Raw genomic sequence first — 20,745 nt, 5'->3', positions numbered from 1 at the left:
GCGCCTCTGCCCGCCGCCCGTCCCGCCGCTCGCTTTTAGGGGGGAGCCGCCCCCTCGGGGCTGGGGCCGCCGCCGCCCCCCACCCCCTCGGGCCGAGCCTATCGCGGGGGGCCCGGGGCCGGGGCCGGTGCGGCGCTGCCTGCAGCGGCGGGCAGGGCTGGGCAGGGCGGGGCGGGGCCGCGACGGGGCGGGCAGGGCCGGGCCACCCCCCCACCCACCCCCCCCCTCCCGTTCCTCCGCCGCTGCCGCCGCCTCTCCCGCCTCCCGTGGACACTTCGTGAAAGTGCCGCCGCTCCCGGCCCCTCCGCCGCACCGGGAGGGGGTGGGGGGACGTGGCCCGGCGACGCCCCCACGGGGCTCTTCGGACCCTCCGGGCTCCGCTGGCACCCCCCGGGGTCCCTGTCCCCACGCCCCCTCCCACCTCGCCGACACGTCCCCGCTGTCCCAGCACCGTCCCCCGGTGTCCCCCCATCCCACCGGGACTCTGCATCGTCGTCCCCCCGCTCCCAGCAGGGCTCCCGGCTGTCCCCGCCGCCCCGTCTGACCAGCACCGGCCCTGCTGGCCCCACAGTCCCCTCCGCCTCCCCGGTGTCCCGTCCCCCCCCCCCCCCGTCCCCTCCGCCCTACCGGGACCCCGCTCTCCCACCGACCCTACGGATTCCGCACCGGGAGCGCTGCTGTGCCCCCTGCCTCCCCGCTCCCTGCGGTCCCTACGCTCCCCACCGGGGTCCCGTCATCGCCCCGGGACCCCGCTGCCCCCCGGGGCCCCCTCCTGCTTCTTCCCCTCGGTGACCCCGGGGGTCCCGTTATCCCAGCGGGAGCACTGCTGTCCCCGCTGCCCCCGATGGGGGTTTCCGCTGTCCCTCCGGACCCCTGCCCCCCTCCCCCCGAGGGTCCCCCCTGCCCCGCCGGGGTCTCCGTTGCGTCTCCCCCACCCTCCCGCCCTCTGCTGTCCCCGGGGGTCTCTGCAGCCCCCGTGTCCCTCCTGCCCCACGCCTCGCAGGCTCCTGACACGGGTGTGGGGGGGGGGTGGGGGTGGGAGGACGCTCCTCACGGTGCCAACGGCTCCGGTGCCCCCATCCCCGCGTGAGCGTGGGACGGCCAGCTGGAGCCTCGACGTGAGCAGCGCCTGTCCCCCACGCGGGGCTCCAATCCGGAGCACAGCCTCGACGTGAGCAGCGCTTGTCACACCCTGTCACCACCCTCGTGTCCCCACCGCCCCCTTGATTTTACACACACCACCCCCCCCCCCCCCCCATATCACATCGACCCGCCCCGTCGGGGCTGGGCGTCTCGTTCGGGGCGCTCGATCTCGCTCTCGGCCAGCGACTGCTCCGGCCTAGCGCGGGGCTCGCTTAGTGCTGCCTGCCTGCCCGCACGTGCGCCACAGCCATGGCGGCCTCCATCAGCGCCGGGAACGCCGCTCCGGCTCCCGTTACAGGTGGGCCCCTCCCGGTTTACCGGGTGCCCTTACAAGGCCGGGACGGCGGCGGAGGAGGCCGGGACGGCGGCGGGGGAGGCCGGGACGGTGGCAGAGCCACCGTCCCGGCCTCCCCCGCCGCCGTCCCGGCCCAGCTGTCCCTTTAACCGGTTCCCCCGTGGGTTCGGTGGCTCGTGAGTGCAGGGGTTGGGTTGGAAAGAGTGAATAATCCCCCCCTGCTGTCACTCCCCCGCCGATCGGCGGCTTTACCGAGCTGGAAAGGGGGGCGGTTGTACGCGGGGGCTGATTTGGGGCCCATCACAAGGAGTGAAGGCCCCCCCCCGCCCTTGCGAGAAAGACATTGAGGGGCTGGAGCGCGGCCAGGGAAGGGGGTTGAAAATGAGGGTTGTGAGGAGCTGGGGTGGTTTTAGCGTGGAGAAAAGGAGGCTGAGAGGAGACCTGCGACTGCCTGAAAGGAGGTTGCGGTGAGGTGGATGCTGGTCTCTTCTCCCAGGTGAGAGGAGGAGACGGAATAGCTTCAAGTTGTGCCAGGGGAGCTTCAGATTGGACATCAGGAAAAAAATTCTTCATCAAAAGAGTCATCAAGCACTGGAACGGCTTCCTGAGGCTGTAGTGGAATCCCCATTTCTGGAGGCTATTTAAAACACAGATGGGGCGAATCCATTTTAGCGGGGAACACGTATAGTCGGACTTAATCTCAAAGCTCTTTTCCAACCAAGTGATTCTATGATCACCCCGCTGCTATCACCTTTTTCCTGGTGGGATAACAGGACCCCCGTGATGGGGCAGGCAGGGTGATGAGCCGTGAGGGGTTGTGCTCAGTTTCTCCCTGGCTTACAGGGAACAAGCCCCAGTTGTGTGGTTTCACATAGCTACTTTCTGGGGAATAAAAAGGTGTTTTCAACCCAAAAATGCCAACAACTCGCCCCCGGCGTCAACAGCAGAAAACCGCCGCCTTCTCCAGCCTGCTTATAGCCAGGAATGGCATGAGGGCAGCTGGGTGATGGCCCATGCCCTCCTCATCACTAGCCACCGCGTTTGTCCCACAGCCCGAGGCCCCAGGCGGCGAGCGGCGCAGCAGGTCCCCGAGGAGATCCTCGGTAACGCGGAGCTGCGGGAAGCAATAGAGGCTCTGCCCAGAAACTACAACTTCGAGATCCCCAAGACCATCTGGCGGATCCGGCAGGCTCGGGCCAAGAAGGGTGAGCACCAGCCCCTGGAACGAGGGGTTTTGGGGCACAGCATAGTGGGTCGGCGCCACTTAGCTCCTCAGCAGCAGGGACATGCTTGAATCAGCACATGGGACCGGTGCTGCTGGGGTACGGGTGGTGCTGAGCTGCCTGGTGAGCCCCAGCGTCTTTAGGCTTTGTCTTGGCTAGCGTTCTTCCCCTCGAGATGGGCTAATAGATCTGTATCTCTGGATCGTAATGACATCAGACAGGGCAGGTTGAGCTGCGTGGACCTGTCAGCCTGTGAGATGTGTCTGGGACGCCGGCCAGGTCCCTGCTGCTCTCTTCTCTCCCTGTGCTTTCCTGCCACGCTGCCAGGGCTGGGCAGGGGGAGCCCCACAACACGCAGCTCTGGGGGTTGGAGGGGCTGACAGGGAGCTGGGCCACGCTACGCCCTGGTCTGAACCTTCCTTGGGGCCTTTGGGGGGTTGCTGTAGTCCCAGAGGGGTGACGAATGGTGGCCTTGGAGCAGGGACTGAGGTGCTGTGGTGTGGTGCTGGGGCTGTCCCCCATCCCTGCTGTGCGCATCCCGTTGTGGCTGAGCCGGCTGTCTGTGTCTGATTGGCTTCGGGCACCGGGGCACGGAGCCTTCTTTGCCGTCCCAGGGTGTCACCAGTGTCCCCACCCTCGCTTTGCATGTGAGCAGGGGCTCCTCACGGGGCTGCGCAGTGCTGGGGGCTCCAAGAAGAGGCAGATTTGAAATGCTGTGTCAACCATGGAACGTCTCTGGCTGTCCCGGCTGCGAGGCCAAGGCGGCCTCCCGGTCTGCTCCGGCTGCGATGCAGGAGACGGCTGCCCACCAGGACGTGGTGATGCCGCCCAGCCGTGCCGCTCCAGCTTTCGTTGCTGTGTTTTGCTGCTTGGCACTGCCTAATTAAATGTAAATATGCGGCTGGGATTTAGGCTTCGGAGCTGGGAGCGGAGCCCATCAGCCAGCCAGCCGTGCTGGGATTTAAAAATCTGTGCGTGCAGAGCCCAGCCAGGGGCTCGTTGCTGGGGGAACGCAGCCTCCCTGCCTGCGCCCTGCCTGCTGCGGGGTCTGAGGGGGGCTGGCCTGTCTCCCCGTGTCCCCGTGGCGTTGTGCCAGTGGAAAGCGATCCAGCTGCCTCCTGCCAAGCCCTTGCTGGGTGCAGGTCTGCTTTTGGGCATTTGGGGTGGTCCCAAATGGGCTGGAGATGCCAGGACCCAGAGCTGCGTGGCCCTGGCAGGTCAAGCAGAGCATGCACAGGGTTCCTCAGGCCCTCTGGGTTGGAGCAGAGTGGGATGAGCTCATTTGGGGCCAGTTTTTCCACAGCTTTCTGCTGGCCAGCAGGCTGGGCTTGGCAGCACAAGGGTTTCTGTTGGAGGGGGATGTGGAGAGGGTGTTTGGATGGATATCGCTGGAGCTGGGATGTCAGTGGGATCAGGAGGCGAAACGACAACAGGATTCATGGGGCCTCCTCCATTCATCTCACCAGCATGGTCCGTGCTCCTTCCCACCACCCTGGAGCAGCCGAGGAGACCTGGAGGAGGCTTCTGGCTGGACCCCAGGAGCTGGGAGGCCCAGCTGGGCTGCAGAGGCAAAGGGATTGTTCCCATCTGTGAAGAGGGAGCAAACTGGGGAAGATTATTCACTGATGAATAAGTTCCTGCTAGGCATAACACTGTGGTCTTGCCGGCCACCCTCCCGATAGAGAGAAGCAGGGAGGGGAGGCGCAGAGAAGGGCAGCGAGGACGATCAAAGGTTTGGAACAGCTTCTGTACAAGGAGAGATTAAATAGATTTAGATCCTTTAGCTGGAGAAGAGGCAAGCGAAGTGGGATATGATAGAGGGAAATAGGATTGTGAAGGATGCGGAGAGGCTGAATAGGGGATGATTATTCAGTCTTTGTACCAGGAGAAGCAGGGGCACGCGTTTGCGTTATTGGGAGCAGGTTTAAAATAAACAGAAGAAAGTACCTTTTCCTGTGCAGCAGATAATTAAAACCTGGAATTCATTACAGCTGGAAGCACGAGTGACCAGCAGTGCCAGCGGGTTCAAAAAGAGATGAAGTGTGTGCACAGGGGCTGAGTGTGAGCAGGAGGATGGATACGGCGCGAGGCAGGATCGCGTGCATCCTGATTGCTGGAGATGCTGAGAGTTTTAGCCAGTTTCTGGGTGTTTTCAGGAGGGTCATTCCTGCTGCTTGAGCTGAATATGTTGCCCCTGGGGGGCTGATGCCCAGGTCCTAGTTTGGGGCAGCCCCTCCTAACCCCGGGGCTGTTTCTCTTCCCAGTGGCCCTGCAGATGCCAGAAGGGCTCCTCATGTTTGCCTGCACCATCGCCGACATCATCGAGCGGTAAGAGAACAGCTTTTCCATACTTTCCTGCTCTACTCTGGGGGCTGGCGAGGGGAAGGGAGATGTGAGGGGCTCTGGTGTAGCTGCCAGCGCAGGGACACCTCAGTCACAGCTTGACTGGGCGCACCCTGGCCCTTCCTCGCTGCTTGGCTTCTCCTCTCCTGATTTTCTGTGCTGCCTGAGAGGTGAGGTAGGAGATACGGAGAGAAGCTGGCTTCGCAGCAGCAACGGATGGAGGCACCTTGCAAAAATTTGCCATAATCTCCTTCCTGTTGAGTTCGCCTCCCTCCCTCCTAACGTGCTGTCTTTCTCCCCACTGCAGCCGCTCCCTCCGCAGCCCCTCTCTGTTTTCTCCCCACGAATTAGTGCTAATAGCACTTCTGCCCTCAGAGTTGTGGCACTCATTAGGAAAAGCTACCTTTGCAGGGCGAGCAAGCTCGTCTCCGATGAGCAGCCACGTTCCAGACTGGGAGGTGATGGTGCTTGTGGGTTTTGTCCCCTCGTTTTCCCTGCGGGACCTTGCAGCCCCACGCTCGGGCTGGGTGAGGGGGTGGTGGGAAGGTGGGTGTGGGCAGGGGGCGAGCGAGGGGGGCAGAGGGGTTGGGTGCGAGTGCGGGCGGCTCTGCGTGGGTTTGTCCCTTTAAGCGGAGCTGCCTCCTCTCCAGCTTTGGCACCCAGCCGCTTTCATGTCTCCGACTTCAAAGGCAGCGGATTAAGGGGCTCTTTTATCTGAATGAAACCTTAAGCCCCACTTCCCGGTGGATGCCGGGTTCCCATTGGACTTTCCCTCCCTGCTGGGGGTGAGGGGTTTGCTGGGTGAGGGGTGGGAGACGGGTGCTGCGTGGGGAGAGGCACCTGGCCAAGAGCAGGAACGTGGCAGCACCGATGGCTGGATGGGGTATGGCTTTGAGGCTGAGCAGAAGGGCCGTATCCTTCCTTTGCTGCCTCTGCCCTGCACCCCGAAACACCCCACTGCTGCTCTCTTGCCAGGAACGCTGGGTGCCATCTGTGATTAGGGCTGGGGATGTGGTCATGCTAGAAACCGGCGCTTTCGGCTGGAGGATTGTGGATGCTGTCAGGAGTGAGCCCAACCCTGTCCCCCCTCTCTTGGGGACACGCTCTCGGGACCCGATTGCGTTGCTGTAGGTGAGGTGTGAATCGGCAGGTGGCCTCGTTAGAGCCTGCCTCTTCTCGCTATTAATATTCATCGCTGGTATTAATGTGGAACTGCAGCTCGGCCGCCGCTCCTGCTGGCCTTCCTCACCCTGCGCTGGGGCTGGACGAGCCTCCGACGTGACGGGAATCGCTGCAGCCACGTTCTCCGGCGGTGGCTGCTGTGGCCAGGCTGGAGACGGGGGCTCGGGCTGCTGTCATCCCCAGCCTGGCGTGTTCCCTTCCCGTTGGGGACAGACGGCTGGGTGTGCGGGGGATGCCTGCGCCCACGGGGGGCACTGCCCAGCGAGCAGCCCTGCTCCCCAGCCCATCCCTGCAATCTCCTGACCCTCCTTGCTAGGAGAGACTGGGGTTTGAGGGTGCCAGTGAGCTCCCCATCCTCTGCGTGCTCTCGGTAGTGGCTACAGAGCTGTGCCTGGGGCTGCTCGGCGATGGTGCCCATGCTGGCGTGTTCCAGCTCAACCGTATCTGCTGCCGCTCAGCTGGAATATTTATCCCTTCTGCTGGAGTTGCCTTTAATAAAACATTTGTGCTGTGGCCTGGCGGTGCTGGGGTTGGCCGAGAGTGGGGATGTAGCCTCACTCTGCCACAGCACAGGTGGCTCAGGTGTGGTCTGTGTGTCTGTCTGTCCTCATGCAGCGGGATGGTGGTGTCACCGTGTCCCTCACTGCAGTATGGGAGTGAGCAGGCTTCCAGGGATACCCAGTGAGGGCAAGGAGGTGGCTGTGGGATGGGGACCCCCCGGTGCCTCATCCCTGCTCCTCAGCGTTGTACGGGCGCTCGCGGAGCCCCGAGGGGCTGCGGGGATGAAGATGTAGCCGAGGTGTCACAGCCACTGCCTCCGGAAAGGCCGGTGGGCTTCTCAGCCTGGAGCCTTTGAAATCAAGAGCGCACTTACAGCATTGACCAGCGTGAGGCCCAGTTAATTAGCATTAATAGGTTTGTCATTATTGAACGTGCTCTGGGGCGAGTGGCCAGGTTCGGGGGGGGCGGCAGGGCTGGGGTCTGCTGAGCTGGCGGGGCTGCCGAAACCACATCACGACGCTCTTGCGGCTCCTTCCAAATTGGCTCCGTTTGTCACGGCTGATGCAATTCGGCAGAGGGTAACTCGTGCTGGGGGGCGGCTGCGTGGAGAGGCGCGTGGGGGGACTCGGACCGCGGCTCGGGGAGGGGGGCAGCCCCCCAACCCCCCCGCCGTCGTGCCAGGGGGGCGGCAGCTGTATCCCCTGCGCTTGGATGGGGGGATGCAGCCGCGAGTGGACCCCTCCTCTCCCCGCGCTGGGGCTGGAGCAGACAGATCAGCTGGGCTCTCAGCTGGGCTTTTGATTCCTTGTTAATAAAGTCGGCTGTCAGGCTTCGCAGCTGTTAATCCCTCCGTCTGCCCGCGACGGGGCAAGCAGCTCCTGCAAATCAGCCGTGGCTCAGCAGCAAGGGCGGGCGATGGCAGGGGGGGCCAGGGACATCCTTAGAAACTCCCCACGGCTTGGGAGCAGCCACACGAGGGAATGCTGAGGTGTGCAGAGCACCCCAGTGACCGCGCTGTGCTGTGCCCAGAATCGTGCGAGGAGTTTCAGAGTGACTAGGGGGTCTTGAGTCATCTCTGATTGAGCGGCAAGGTTAGACATCGTGCGCGCAGCCCAGCAGCTCTGGCATGGCTTGAAATGCCCTGTTATAGCCCCACTTTGACCTGCTGCTGTGATAGCGAGCATAAAAAAAACCCTGAGAGCTGCTATGCCTCGTAGATACCTGGTGCCACACAGGCTGTCCCCTCCTGGGGCTGGTGGGTGGCAGGGCAAGGGCACCAGGTCCTCTGGCCAGGCAGATCTGTGATGTGCCACCGAGCAGTGTGGCACTGAGTGCCATGGCAAAGTGGTGGCATCATCAGGAGGCCCCAAAGGGTTGTCCTGGGACACTCACAGAGATCAGGATCTGGCCCTGATGTCCCACTGCCAAAGCTCCGCCAGCCGGCACTCCCTTCCCTTCTCCCCTTGTCCATTAAGCGCAACCCAGAGACACTTGCAGCACGCTGTGCAGGGGAATTTAATCACAGTCATTAACCACACAACAGCATCATTAGGGAGAATGAAGTTCTCACTTCATTGGTAATGTTTAAAACCTGAGCCTGGGTGGTGACGGCATGGGGGGACTGGGCAGGGGGAGGTATGGGGGTCCATAGGACTGTCCCCTCCTAAGGCTGGGATGTGTGTGGTGCCCACCACCGTGTGACTTGTGCCACCCCCTCATGTCTCTGCCACCTCCTGGTGCCCTCACAGAGCCCGTGGAGCTGGCACTGATGGGCAGCACCGTGGCCAGGCTGTGGGGAAGAGGGGACAGGCACTGTTGCTGCAGGGTGGCCGTGGTGGCTTTGCCTCCACCGTGCTCTTTCAGAGACGTGGTGGCTGCCCTGTCGTTGGAGGTGTTCAAGGCCAGGTTGGATGGGGCCTGATCCACTGGATCCCAACATTCCCTTTGGAGCTGGATGGGCTTTGAGGTCCCTTCCAACCCAAACCATTCCATGATTTTATGATTCTTTAAGCTCTGGGCCCTTGGTTTGCCTGACTTTGGTTTCTTTGCAGCTGCAAAGCTGGAGTGCCCGCAGGATGTGATGCTTGGGAGGACAGGACTGGCCCTGGCACCCCTTTGAGGACAGCGAGCTGCCACCTCCGTCCCCTCAGGGGAAGGGACCCTGCTGGGACGGCTGCTCCTGGGGGGCTGCCCCTCTCCCAGTCCTGCCCCGCTTGCGGATGCTCTGCGGGCACTGATCGCCCAGCTGCGGTGGGGCTCTCCCAGTGCCGTTTGCAGGCAAATTGCAAACTCATTATTTTAATTATGCACAGCCTTCCTGCGCTAATGAAGTTGGGAGTCTGGTAATGGGGCTTGGTGATGGGTTTCTCCGCTAATTAAGCTCATTGTTCTTGGCTGGGGCTGCACTCAGTGCTCTGGGACAGCAGCATCCGCTGCCACCCCTCCCTGGCATGGCTGGGCTTGGATGTGGTGGAGCAGGCAGTGGGTGTAGGCTTTGTGGAGTGGTTTTGGGGCTCTGCTTTCCCCTCGAGGGACAGGGTGTGGGGTGTTTGCCGAGCAAAACCTTCTTGCTTATCGCCAGGCGTTTCCCAGTGGGAAGGTGACACCGTGCCCCAGCGTGACTGTGCTGTGAAGGGCCGTGTGCCAGGAGGCAGGTGACTGTGGAGCAAGGAGCAGCGCGCTCCACATCCCCATCGGGACACGCGGGTGCCTCTCGGTGCCAGCCCCATCCCTCAGCAGCCCAGCGGTGCCAGGGCCGGCTGCTCTCAGCCCACTGCCCTCCCTGCCAAGGGCTGCTGGATGTGCTGGGGCTGAGGACTCTGCTCTGCCAGGGAGAGCGGCTCTGCTTCACGAGGTGAGGACCAGCTCGGTATCACTCACGTGCTGCCATGGTGTCAGGGGACCCCATGCTCTTGCCGGCAACAAACGCTCTCATTTATTAGTCGAGGGGCCGGGATAAATCAGGGCTGCTCCAGCCCAATGCCTGTGCTTGGGTGATGGAGACTGGCCACCCCATGCTTGGGGACATGCTGGCCTCATACATGTCCATCTCTGTCCCAGCATTTTCAGCCCCCAAACTTGTTCCTGGATCACTGTTGCCTCCAAGAGCAAGGCTGGGAGTGTCTGGGGATCCCAACAACCAGGATCAGGGCCGGGACCTGGCCTGCCCAGGTGTGCATCCTGCCAATGCTGAGCATGGTGCTTTATAAATGGGATTTTGGGAACCATCTGTTTAAAGAAGGAGATAATGAATTAGGGGGAGATGAGAAAAATGCTAAGGCCAGGCGGTTTTTCAAAATGAGCCGGGGTTTGCGGGACGTAAAAGATGAATAACCTCCCCACGCGTTCAATATTCATGAGCTCCCAGCTGTAGTGAGCATCTCCGCGAAGGGTGGGGACAACCCCGTCACTGCTTCCTCCCTGCTGGCACTGGGACCTGCCTGCTGCTGCGAGGAGTTGTGGGGACACGAAACGCTGTCGAGGATGCTCCCATGGCCACCCCTCGCCCGCGTCCTGGTCTGGTCTGGTTGGTGAGCAGCTCCCTGGCCCACGTCGGAGGCAGGTGGCTGCTAATTGATGTTTCCTTCCTCTGTAGTTTGATGAAAGGCTCCGGCGACACCGAGCTGATTAAAACATCAAGGGGAGGCCCCGTGCTTGCCTTTGATTTGTCTCGGGAGATGATTGCTGCTCCGCTCGACCATCCGGTACAGGTGACTGTGGTGCGTGCCGTCCTGGTGCCTCTGCTGCCGGCTCCCTTCCAGCCTCACCGGCCGCGGTGGCAGCACCACTGGGCTCCCTCCTCGCTGGGCATCGTCCCGTGGCCTCTTTGCTTTGCCCAGCCGTGGCTGTGCTCCCGGCAGGCAGAGCAGGATGGTTCCCCGTGGTCGGGCTCAGTTCCCTCTCCCTGTGCCCGTGGGCTGGTGGCCACATGCCACGGGCTGCAGCCCCGCACGCCGTGCAGGGGCCACGGATGCCTCCACCAGCCTCTGCCCCCCTCCCTCTGCCGTTGCTATTTCACTTTCTTGCTCTTCACCCCCAGGGACTTTCTCTGGGGTTTGGGCCAATTTGCATACATTTTAATCTATAAAAAATTAAGCGGCGCTGGCTGCCGCTCTGAGTCAGACCTCCCCGTCCTGAATCTTAAGGAGCTGAATAATTTTCCACTTTTGCTGAGATGTGTGGAGTCTGATTCATGTTCATCTCATCACCTCTCATTAGAGGAGGAGCTGGGGGCTCAGAGGGGTGGGAAAGAGCCTTCTCGAACCTTCACCGGCAGACCCCAACCCCACGGCGCGGCCATGCAGGCAGCACAGGAGATGTCTTCTCATGTGGGCCACGCTGGCAGCAAAGGACCACGAGATTTGGGTGCTGGGAAGGATGTGGTCCATCTAACGGTCCTCAATCGCATCCTCAGTCCTTGGGACACTGCAGGGAGCTGGAAGCGCCCAGGCTGGGCGTGGAAGGCAAGGGTGGCTTTGCCCCATCTCCAGAGATGCTCCAGCTGAGTCGCTCCCCTGTCCCCCTCCTCAGGCACTGATGGATGGGCCGGAGCTGTTAATATTCAGCACGCTCCGCCATTTCTCCACCTTCTGCCATCTGCCCAGCTCTGCCCACCATTTCTATTCTTGCCGCCGACGTAACGCTCCCTGCCTGGCGCTCGGGGGGGAGCGCGCGGGACCCTGGCCCCCAGCCAGCACCGGGTGCCAGCGAGGGGTGACGCCATGCCTGGGCCCCCGCCTCCTCCAGCCCCTTCGTCCCAGCTCCGCGCCAGCGGCGACGGGGACCCCGCTGGCACCGAGCTACAGCCGCCAGCGCAGCCTCAGCGTAAATAAGGATTTAGCATCTGGTTTAAGCAGCCCCTCCAGGCGCTGGGCTTTGTCATCTCGATACCTGCTCTCATCCGTAAACTACCACGGCGGCTCCCGGGGAAGGCAGCCAAGCTAATGATCCCCCGAAACGGTGCAATAAAACACCCACAGAGGTGGGGCCTTTAAATCATGCCGGAGCCACGGCTTTGGCACCCAGTGCTGTGTGTGCCCCTCCGCTGCTGGGTGGGTTAGGCTGGAGTACCGGGATGCTGGATCAGGGATGGGGGACAGCACCAGCGTTTGCTACGTGTTTTTTGCCGCCACCTAAGCACCAACTGCTCCTGGGGTGCATCCAGCTTGGCCAAAGCAGCACCCATGGGTGCGGGCTGGGGTGTATCAGCTTGTGCGATGCCCAGGCACATGGGCTTGTGGGGAAGCCGAGGTGGCTGTTGTGCCCATCGCGGTGGCTCTGGTCCCCGGGGCTGGCTGGCAGGAGCAGCAGCACCACGCTGTGCCGGGTCTCCCTCTGCTCCTCTCCCCACTGGAGCATTAGGAAGCTGGCAGCGTATTGTTTGATGAGCGGATAATCCGCTGAATTGCAAACAGCTTTACCCAATTGAAGAGGCGGATTACCGCTCTCCAGCTTAATCATGTTGACATCTCAGAGAGTAGCCAGTGCTCGTCCTCTTTGGCGCGTGGCGAGGGGCTCGGTGGCAGCGCGTGGTCCCCCGGTAGCGGCACGCCGCAAGGCTAGGGGGTAGGACGTGGGCTGCGGTGACAGCAGCAGCCGTGACCCTCGCTGTTGTGCCTCCCCACAGGTTCACAGAGGCGGAGGCGGTGGTGATGGGCGACGTGACCTACGGCGCCTGCTGCGTGGACGACTACACGGCCCGGGCCCTGGGCGCTGACTTCTTGGTGCACTACGGACACAGCTGCCTGAGTAGGTGACACTGGGCCCCGGGGCACTGCCGAGGCGGCCGTGCGTGGCACTGCGGACGCTGTGCTGCTGCCACCGTGCCGTGGCGAGCTGCTCCCCGCTCCGCTCAATGCCAGCTTGGAGACTTCATGCCAAGGGCTAATCCCTTCCCTAAGGGATTTCTGTTTTCCAGCCTCAGTTGCTGGCTTTGGACAGGGCCAGGCTGGCTGGGCAGCTGCCCGTGCGCAGGATTTCGGGGGCAGCGGGGCGTGCTCATCCTACTTGGCCGCACGCTGTTGCAGCATCCAAGTCACAGCCCCAGGAGCAGAGTAGTGGGGCTGAGGCTTAGCAGGACTCTGCTCATCTGGGAGAGATGGGGCTGCTCTCTTCCCTGCCCCACGGCTGCCAGCGTTGGGGGGCAGTCAGGAATGGCAGCCTGGGGGTCCCGCTTGCCCAGGGGCCAGCGTGGGGCTGGGGAAGATGGCTTAGCAGGTAGAGCGCAGGCTGGGCGGGGAAGGGAGGAGGAGGCTGTGTGCTCCCCAGGCGGACGGTACTCTGGATCTGGTTGCCATGGAAACTGCGCTGCTGTCCCAGATGCTGCTAACTTTGAAGTCCACCCAGGATGGAATCAGCCCAAAAATAACAATAAGACGCTCTGGGTTTTAAGGTGGATCAGCAGAATTGCTGTAGCGAGTGTCGGGGACTTGCATCCCTGCTGCCGCCGCTGCGCTCCCAGCACCCGGCAGCCGTTCTGGACGTTTATGGGGCGATATAAATGGGTTTGAAGGATTGCGTCGGGCTCCGTGTGAAATACTGACTCCCTGCTTGAGAACTCTGTCCCAAAAGCTACGTTGGCGAGAACGTTTGCGGTGATGAATATCTGTACTAGGTGCTTTGTTACGGAAAGAGGGTTATGGGCACCACTAGAACAGGGAATATAAAACTCCTGGTTCATAGCCTGCTATTCTGCTAATGAGCAGCAGGAAGGGGAGGAAGGGGCTGCATCCAGCAGTGCTCAGGACTGCGCCGATGCAAGTGCCAGCAGGCAGGATTCACATCTGGAGCTGCTCCCTGTGGGGACAGACAGGCACTACCAGGCTGCCTGTCCCCAGCCTGGCCACCATCTGCTGCCCATGGCCATGTGGTCTTTGCCTGCACCGTGCTGGATGGCTCGCAGGGCACCCTGGGGCACCCACAGGGTGCTCAGAGGGTGCTGGGCTGCCCACAGTGCTCCTGGCATCAGCTCAGTGCTGTTGTCCTTGCTGGGAGCCCCGTGCCGATGGCAGAAACGTCCCGTCAGAGCACACAGGCACTTGCCCTCTCCATCCCATCCCCACGTGCCCCGCGGGAGGGAGTAATTTGCACTTAATTGTGATCAGGTGAAGAGCACCAAAATGGGAAGTGAATGCGGAGCTGTGAATCGATATGGACTCTGTGTACTTTAATTATTCACTTAATCGTGGTGACACAGGCTTCTTAGCACTGGGGGTAATTAGATTTGTGTTCATTGATTCCCCAGGCTGCCATTATCCGGAGAGAAACCGGCGGGTGCTCTGCATGGCTCCTACCTGCACCCCCTGCCCATGGTGCCAGCGTGGGCAGAGGTGGGGGCACAGCCCACCCTGGCCTGCCTGCACCAGGGCGATTGGGGTGCACGGGGCTCCACCAACCCGCTTTATCCCCTGGTTGTGAGCTGGGGACTCGCTGGAGCCTCGGGTGCACCCCACACTCACACCTCCTCTCTTTCTCTCTCCAGTTCCCATCGATGCCACGCAGGGGCTGAAGATGCTTTATGTGTTTGTGGACATAAAGATCGACACGTCCCATTTCCTCGAGACCATTCGCTTCAATTTCACAGCAGGCACCTCCCTGGCCCTCGTCAGCACCATCCAGTTCGTCTCCACGGTGCAGGTGAGATGGGGATGCCCGGCAGCGCAGGGCTGGTGTCTCCTCCTGCCTTAACCCTGGCTCCGTCCCTCCCTGCCCCAGCGCTGGGGCTGGAGCGGCTGACTTGGGGTGCTGGGGATGGTGTTTCCCCTGTGACGAGCGGCTGCGATAATATGCTGCTGCCGTAATGTTGATGAAGTACTTTATAATAACTCTGATCAATGTTTCATGGCGGCACCCCTCCCTGGCTCCCCCGGGAGCTGCTCTGTAAATGTCAGGGCAGGCGGTGGAGCACTTGGCATTTTGATGCAGTGCCGGCAGCGGCAGGGGAAGCTCCGGCAGGTCCGTCTGCCTGCCCCTCAACGGCCGGCTGGGCAGGACGGGAGGAGATGAATGAGCCTCTTGAGCCACGTCTATCTAAACACGGGGCTATCGAAGCGTTAAGCATTCTCCCTTGTCTTTTAATTCATACGTTGCCTGAGTCTCGCTGAGCATCTCAGCGAGGGGCTGTTATCCTCCCCGAGCAGCCTGGCTCCCCTCCACTGGGGCGCAGCAGCACAGCCATTCCCACTGGTGTCCTACGGAGCTGGGACTGCCGGGGCTGGGGTGTCCCCAAGGGTCCCCAGCAGGGCTGGGGTGTCCTCAGCCACGCTCTGTGCCACGGTCTCTCCCTGCTGACTCCGCGTCTCCCACAGGCAGCGTCACAGGAGCTGCGTTCCCAGTACAAGGTGTGTGTGCCCCAGTGCAAACCTCTGTCCCCAGGGGAGATCCTGGGCTGCACTTCGCCCCGGCTCGCCCAGGACACAGATGCCATCGTGTAAGTGCCTGGAGATCCCCCAGGACCCTCCTCCCTGGCCCTCTCTGTACCCCCTGCCTGGCCGTGGGGTGGCTCTGGGGGGTGGCAGGGAGACATCTGTGGGCTGGGACGGGCCCCCTCCAGGTCCCTGTGCTGCTCAGAGTGGCGTGTGCTCATATCACAGAGGAAATAATTGAGTCGTATATCAGAACAGATAATAGATGGAAGGGCGTGTGGATAATTGGAAAAGACAAATGGCTGGGGCCCAACATCACAGCAACATTAATTTTATTTAAGGACAGCAAATTAGAGGGAGCACTTCGCTTCCTATCACCTAATTATTTTAGGTAATGGAAATGCTTAATGTACTGTGAATACAGTGCACTGCAGAATAAATAAATACCAGGACCCCACCCTTGGGGGGAGCTGGGGAGCCCAGGTGTGGGTTCGGGCCCCGCTGAGCCCCTTCTCACCTACCCTGCTGGGTGAGAATGACACCGGTGCCTTTCCAAGCACGGCTGTGCTGGGAGCCAGGCTTGTGATTGCTGGGGCAGGGGGGCAGTGGGGGCTTGGCTTTGCCCTGGGCTTGAGGCGCTGCTTTCCATCTTTCCCCAAGGGCGTTGGGAGAGCAGGCAGGGGTGGCCGAGCTGGCACCACATCCATGAGAGTGTGTCCTTCCCACCACTGGAGGAGCCGCGCCATGCACTGCTCAGCCGTGCAGGTGCACGCAGCCACTGTACCTGCATCTTCCCCGCATCATTATTTTCTTCTTTTGCCCGTCTCTGGGGCTAACTTTTGCAGACAAATTAGCTTTGATCTCCCAAAATGTCATTCTCCAATTAAGGGCAAAATCTAGTCAAGTTTTACGTCTGAATTCATTTTCCGAGCTCTCACTCCATTAGGGCAGCTGAATGAAAGGCTTTGAAATGTAATTGCTGACTTGAAATCCGATTAGAAATGGAAGCAGCAACGTCTAGAACAAGCCATTGAGATGGAGCAGCTCCTGGTTGCCCCGTGCCGGTGTGGGCACCCTCCCTTGCCCTGAGCACGGCTGCCTCTCCCACCCCAACGTGCCGGAGGGCTGTGTGGAGAAAGGGGGCACTGGCCGTGCCTGCTGCTCTGGGTCCTGGCACGAGAGTATGGGAACCAGTGGGGACACAGGTGGATGCTGCTGTTTCCATGTGCCACAGCTCTCCCTCCCCACTCTGCAGGTATTTGGGTGACGGGCGCTTCCACCTGGAATCCATCATGATCGCCAACCCGGGGATACCTGCCTACAGGTACGGGCAAGCCTGGGGGCACCCCCATCGGTCCCCAAGCGGAGAGCACCCCACCGTGCCCCCCAGGAGCACCCCACGCCCTGGGGCTGGGCAGGCAGCTGCCTGCAGCGGGCACAGCGAGAGGCCGCGGGGTGGGTGAAGAGGTGCAGTGTGGAGATGAACGCCAGCCATTTACTCCAGCTGAATATAAACATTTTGACAAGTACCTGTGAAAGCTCGTGGAGGTGCAGCCATTAAAGCCGAGCTGCTGCAGGCAGAGGCCATAAAGCGCGATGATGAGGCCGCTGAAAGCAGATGAAATATCAAGAGCGAAAGGCTGAGCCCATTTGGTGAAATCTGAATTTCTTAGTAGGTCGTTTGTTACTAACGGGAGGCGTGCGTCAGGTTTATGGCGCTGGGGAAGCTGCCGAAACCCGAGTGGGATTTGATTAAAATTCTCCTCGTCAAACAAAGCAACAAATCAAAGATTTCTTCATAATTGATGAGCCGGGACAGGGTGAGGGGAGTCAAGTGCGGAGCTGAGCGTGTAGCCCAGGCTCTGCCAGGTGCTGGGGGGCTACGATGGGACACTTGTCTTAGCCCTGTCCTTGTCTCCTTGTCCCCTCTCTGTGCCGTACAGGTGGGGTTTGAGAGATGCTGTGGGAGGCAATTAGTGCTAATGAGGGAGGGGCATCATTTGGCTGATGAGATGCATGTGAACCTGACTGTTGGAGAGTCCAGAGGGGGCCACAGAGATGATCTGAGGGCTGGAGCACCTCCTGTATGAAGACAGGCTGAGAGAGTTGGGGTTTTTCAGCCTGAAAAAGAGAAGGCTCCGGGGAGACCTTAGAGCAGCTTCCACTGCTAAAAGGGGCTCCAGAGAAGCTGGGGAGGGACTTTTTAGCATTGCCTGTGGTGGCAGGGCAACGAGTAATGATTTTAAACTAAAGGAGGGGAGATTTAGACTGGATATAAGAAAGAAATGGTTTACAATTAGGTTAGTGAGGCACTGGCTCAGGTTGCTGGGGAAGGTGGCGGAGGTCCCATCCCTAGAAACATTCAAGGTCAGGTTGGACTGGGCTCTGAGCAATCTGATCTGGTTCAAGGTGTCCCTGCCGCTGCAGGGGGGTTGGACTGGATAACCTGTAAAGTTTCCTTCCAACCGAAAGCATTGTATGATGATGTGACTCTCTTTTGCAGATACGATCCCTACAGCAAGGTCTTCTCCCAGGAACACTACGACCACGAGCGCATGCGCCACGCTCGGCAGGACGCCATCCGCACCGCCGCCAGCGCCCGCTGCTGGGGCCTCATCCTGGGCACGCTGGGGCGGCAGGGCTCCCTCAGCATCCTGCAGGTACCGACCCCCTCCCCGCAGCCCCTGCCTGGGCACCGGCTGCCGCTCCTGGGCGAGAAGAAGGACCGGGGAGCGATGGCACCACTGGCACCGTGACCTCGCTGCCAGGGCGAGTGGTCCTGGCGCTGCGGGCAACCCATCGGTTGCGGCTGCCTGGGATCTGCGAGGCGCTGAGCTGAGCGGGCAGGGCAATTAGCAGCGGATGAGGGAGGTTGGAGAAGGGCTCATTAAACCTGCCCCTCACTGGGGAGAGCTGGCCAGCCTCAGAGACCCCCCTGCACAGGCAGCCCAGCAATTAATTCCCTGGGTTTGTTTTAATTGGATGAACTTCCGATTGGGTTCACTGCCCCTGCTGGGCTGCTGCTTTCCTTACCCTGGCTGAGCGAGGGGAGCAGGACCGCGGCGTCCTGCCCGATGGAAGTGGGGTGCCCTGAGCACAGCAGCCCCCTCACACCTGGAAATCTCTGGGGAGCCCCAGGTGGGATTTGGGGCAGCACAGGGAGCAGTGAGCAGAGCAGGGTGGCGAGGTCTCAGCAGCCACTGTCCCTCTGTGGCCACAGGGAGTAGGGGACAAGGACAAGGACATCGTCCCTGGTCCCTCCTGGGCTCCTCTCCTCTGCCTGACCGCAACCAGCCCGTGGCAGGCGGGCGTCCTAGGGAAGGCAGCGGCTAACGAGAACAGATTGTTGTCATTGAGCGGTAATTACTTCATTAGACTGAGGCACGCGCTGGGGAGAGCTGAGCCGTGGCCACAATCCCCGTCACCACGCCTGCCGAGGGGACATGGGCAGAACAGGGACCCACAGAGGGTCTGATGGCCAGGCAGGGGCTGCAGGCAGGGTTTGGGGGGCTGGCCAGGGGCATCTCTCTAGGCTTCTCTTAAACCCTCGGGTGTCTTTTCCCCCTGCAGCACCTAGAATCCCGTCTCCGTGCCCTGGGCCGGCCCTTTGTGCGGGTGCTGCTGTCCGAGATCTTCCCCAGCAAGCTGCGGCTCTTCCCTGATGTGGATGTGTGAGTGCTGCTGACCCCTCCACCTCCAGCACAGCACCCCCCTAGGTGCCCTCAGTTCCTGCTGGAAGCCCTGTCACGTCTGTCCTGTTGTCACCTGGGCTGGCGCTGTGCATGCTGTGCCCATGGAACGGGGAGGGGACGTAGCTGTCCCTAACAGGGTGGCTCCAGCACAGTAGGGTCCTCGCTCCCTGCCCTCTCTGCCCCTTTCCCGCGGAGCTGGTGCAGGGCTTCACAGGGCTTCATTGTGGCTTCTTCTTCTTCCAACACTGCTCATCCCCATCTGTTACTGCGTGTTTCTCTCCCAGGTGGGTGCAGGTGGCCTGTCCCCGCCTCTCCATCGACTGGGGAGAAGCCTTCGGCAAGCCGCTGCTGACCCCCTACGAGGTGAGCACCCACCTCCTGCTTCGAGGGGACCAGCCTCTGGCTTGGGGGGACGCGCCAGAGCCACCCTCAGAGCTGTGGTGCTGTGAGCTGCCAGGACAGGGACGTCCCTGCTGCTGAGCAGCGTCCCCTCCTCTTCCCTCCGTGCCCAGGCCGGGTGTGCCGCTGGGATTTCCAATCTCTTGTAACACCGGTGGGGTTCCCGGTGCCGTGAGCTTACCTCCAGCACACCGAGCTGCTGCCACGGGAGCTCTCGGCACCACCGGCTTCCCTGATGTTGGGTGCCACTCACGGTCTCGGCAACTTGTCCCTCCGCAGGCCGCGGTGGCTCTCCAGGACATCGAGTGGCAGCAGCCGTACCCCATGGACTTCTACGCCAGCCAGTCCCTGGGGCCGTGGACGGTGAACCACGCCGGCACGCAGCCCCCGCGCCACAGCCGGACAGACCAGGTGGGCAGCGTGGCATCACCGGCTTGTGGGACAGCACCAGGGCAGGGGGTCCCCGCTCTGTCCCTTCTCTCCTGGTGGCCACGTGGGGTGGAGGGGACGCTCGGTGGGAGCCTCGGTGCGGGCTGAACGCCTGGTTCCATACGGTGCCGTACGGTGCCCGGGCTGAACGCCTGGTGCTGTGTGGTGTGCGGTGCCGTACGGTGCCCGGTGCGTGTGCCCAAAGCGCCACCCCGTGGCTTCCTTCCCGGTGAACGGGAACGAGCACGGTGCCAGCCCGGCTCACGGGGGCACGTGAGCCCCCACCCGGCCCCACTGCTCCCCGGGACCAGGGATCCCCCTAGTCGTGCCCCGTGGGGCGCTGTGGGCTGAGCATGGGTGGGCTCAGCTCAGGCAGGGGCTGATCCCCCCCATCCTGATCTCCCCATCCTGACCCTCCCCGCATCCAAAGCCCCCCCATTCCGAACCCCAAATCCCCACCCACCCCATCCTGACCCTCCAATCCTGATGCCCAATCTGACCCCCTCATCCTGACCCCCCAAATCCTGACCCCCAAATCCCACCCCCTCATCCTGACCCCAAAATCCTGAGCCCCCCAATCTGACCCCCAAATCCCCACCCTCCGATCCTGACCCCCCTCATCCTGACACCCCAAACTGACCCCCAAATCCCACCCCTTCATCCTGACCCTCCAATCCTGACCCCCAAACCCCACCCCCTCATCCTGACCCCCAAATCCTGACCCCCCCCAATCTGACCCCTAAATCCCTCCTCCCCCATCCTGGCCCCTCCAATCTTCCCCCAAATCCCGACCCCCCATCCTGACCCCCGTCTCCGGTGCAGCAGAAGCCGCCCACGGCCCCCACCCCGACGGAGGTCAAGGAAGGGCCGAGCACCGCGGACCCCGCAGCCCCGTGAGCGCAGCCTGCAGCCCCGGGACCCGGCGTGGGCTCGGGCACGGGGCCTCCCGGTACCGAAACGGATGGAAACGCACCCCGTGCCTCGATGACAGCGCTGCCCTGGCTGGCTGAGCCCTGCCCTGGGCGGCCGAGCCGCGGCGGCCCCGGGGGTCCCGTTCGCCCCGGGGGTCCCGTTCGCCCCGTCCGGTCGCAGCGGGGCCTCCCGGCGCCAGGGGGCGCTGCCCGCTCTGATGTGACTGCTTCCCATTCTTCCCTCGTCCCCCCCGCCGTGTCTCT

General features: G+C 61.9%; 1 protein-coding gene across 3 annotated transcripts; it reads left to right on the top strand.

The window, feature by feature from the left end:
* The first annotated feature begins 1,315 nt into the window (after nt 1–1,315).
* DPH1 (diphthamide biosynthesis 1) lies at nt 1,316–20,567 on the top strand. Of its 3 annotated transcripts, none has more exons than XM_069874093.1 (12): nt 1,316–1,441; nt 2,491–2,643; nt 4,926–4,989; nt 12,314–12,435; nt 14,168–14,322; nt 14,994–15,115; nt 16,306–16,374; nt 17,554–17,710; nt 18,621–18,721; nt 19,027–19,105; nt 19,421–19,552; nt 20,396–20,567. In XM_069874093.1, the coding sequence occupies exons 1-12, from the start codon at nt 1,393–1,395 to the stop codon at nt 20,465–20,467; spliced, it is 1,275 nt and encodes a 424-aa protein (XP_069730194.1). In that variant the 5' UTR covers nt 1,316–1,392; the 3' UTR covers nt 20,468–20,567. The 3 variants fall into 3 exon arrangements, with proteins under 3 accessions (XP_069730194.1, XP_069730193.1, XP_069730195.1); XM_069874092.1 differs by having other exon boundaries at nt 20,393–20,567; XM_069874094.1 differs by lacking the exon at nt 2,491–2,643 and having other exon boundaries at nt 1,394–1,441; nt 20,393–20,567.
* Nucleotides 20,568–20,745: the final 178 nt, after the last annotated feature.

This window comes from Phaenicophaeus curvirostris, chromosome 21 (genome assembly GCF_032191515.1).
Source record: "Phaenicophaeus curvirostris isolate KB17595 chromosome 21, BPBGC_Pcur_1.0, whole genome shotgun sequence".
NCBI lineage: Eukaryota > Metazoa > Chordata > Aves > Cuculiformes > Cuculidae > Phaenicophaeus > Phaenicophaeus curvirostris.
The sequence above is the reverse complement of the archived record's forward strand: the minus strand, read 5'-3'. Positions and strand labels throughout refer to the sequence as shown.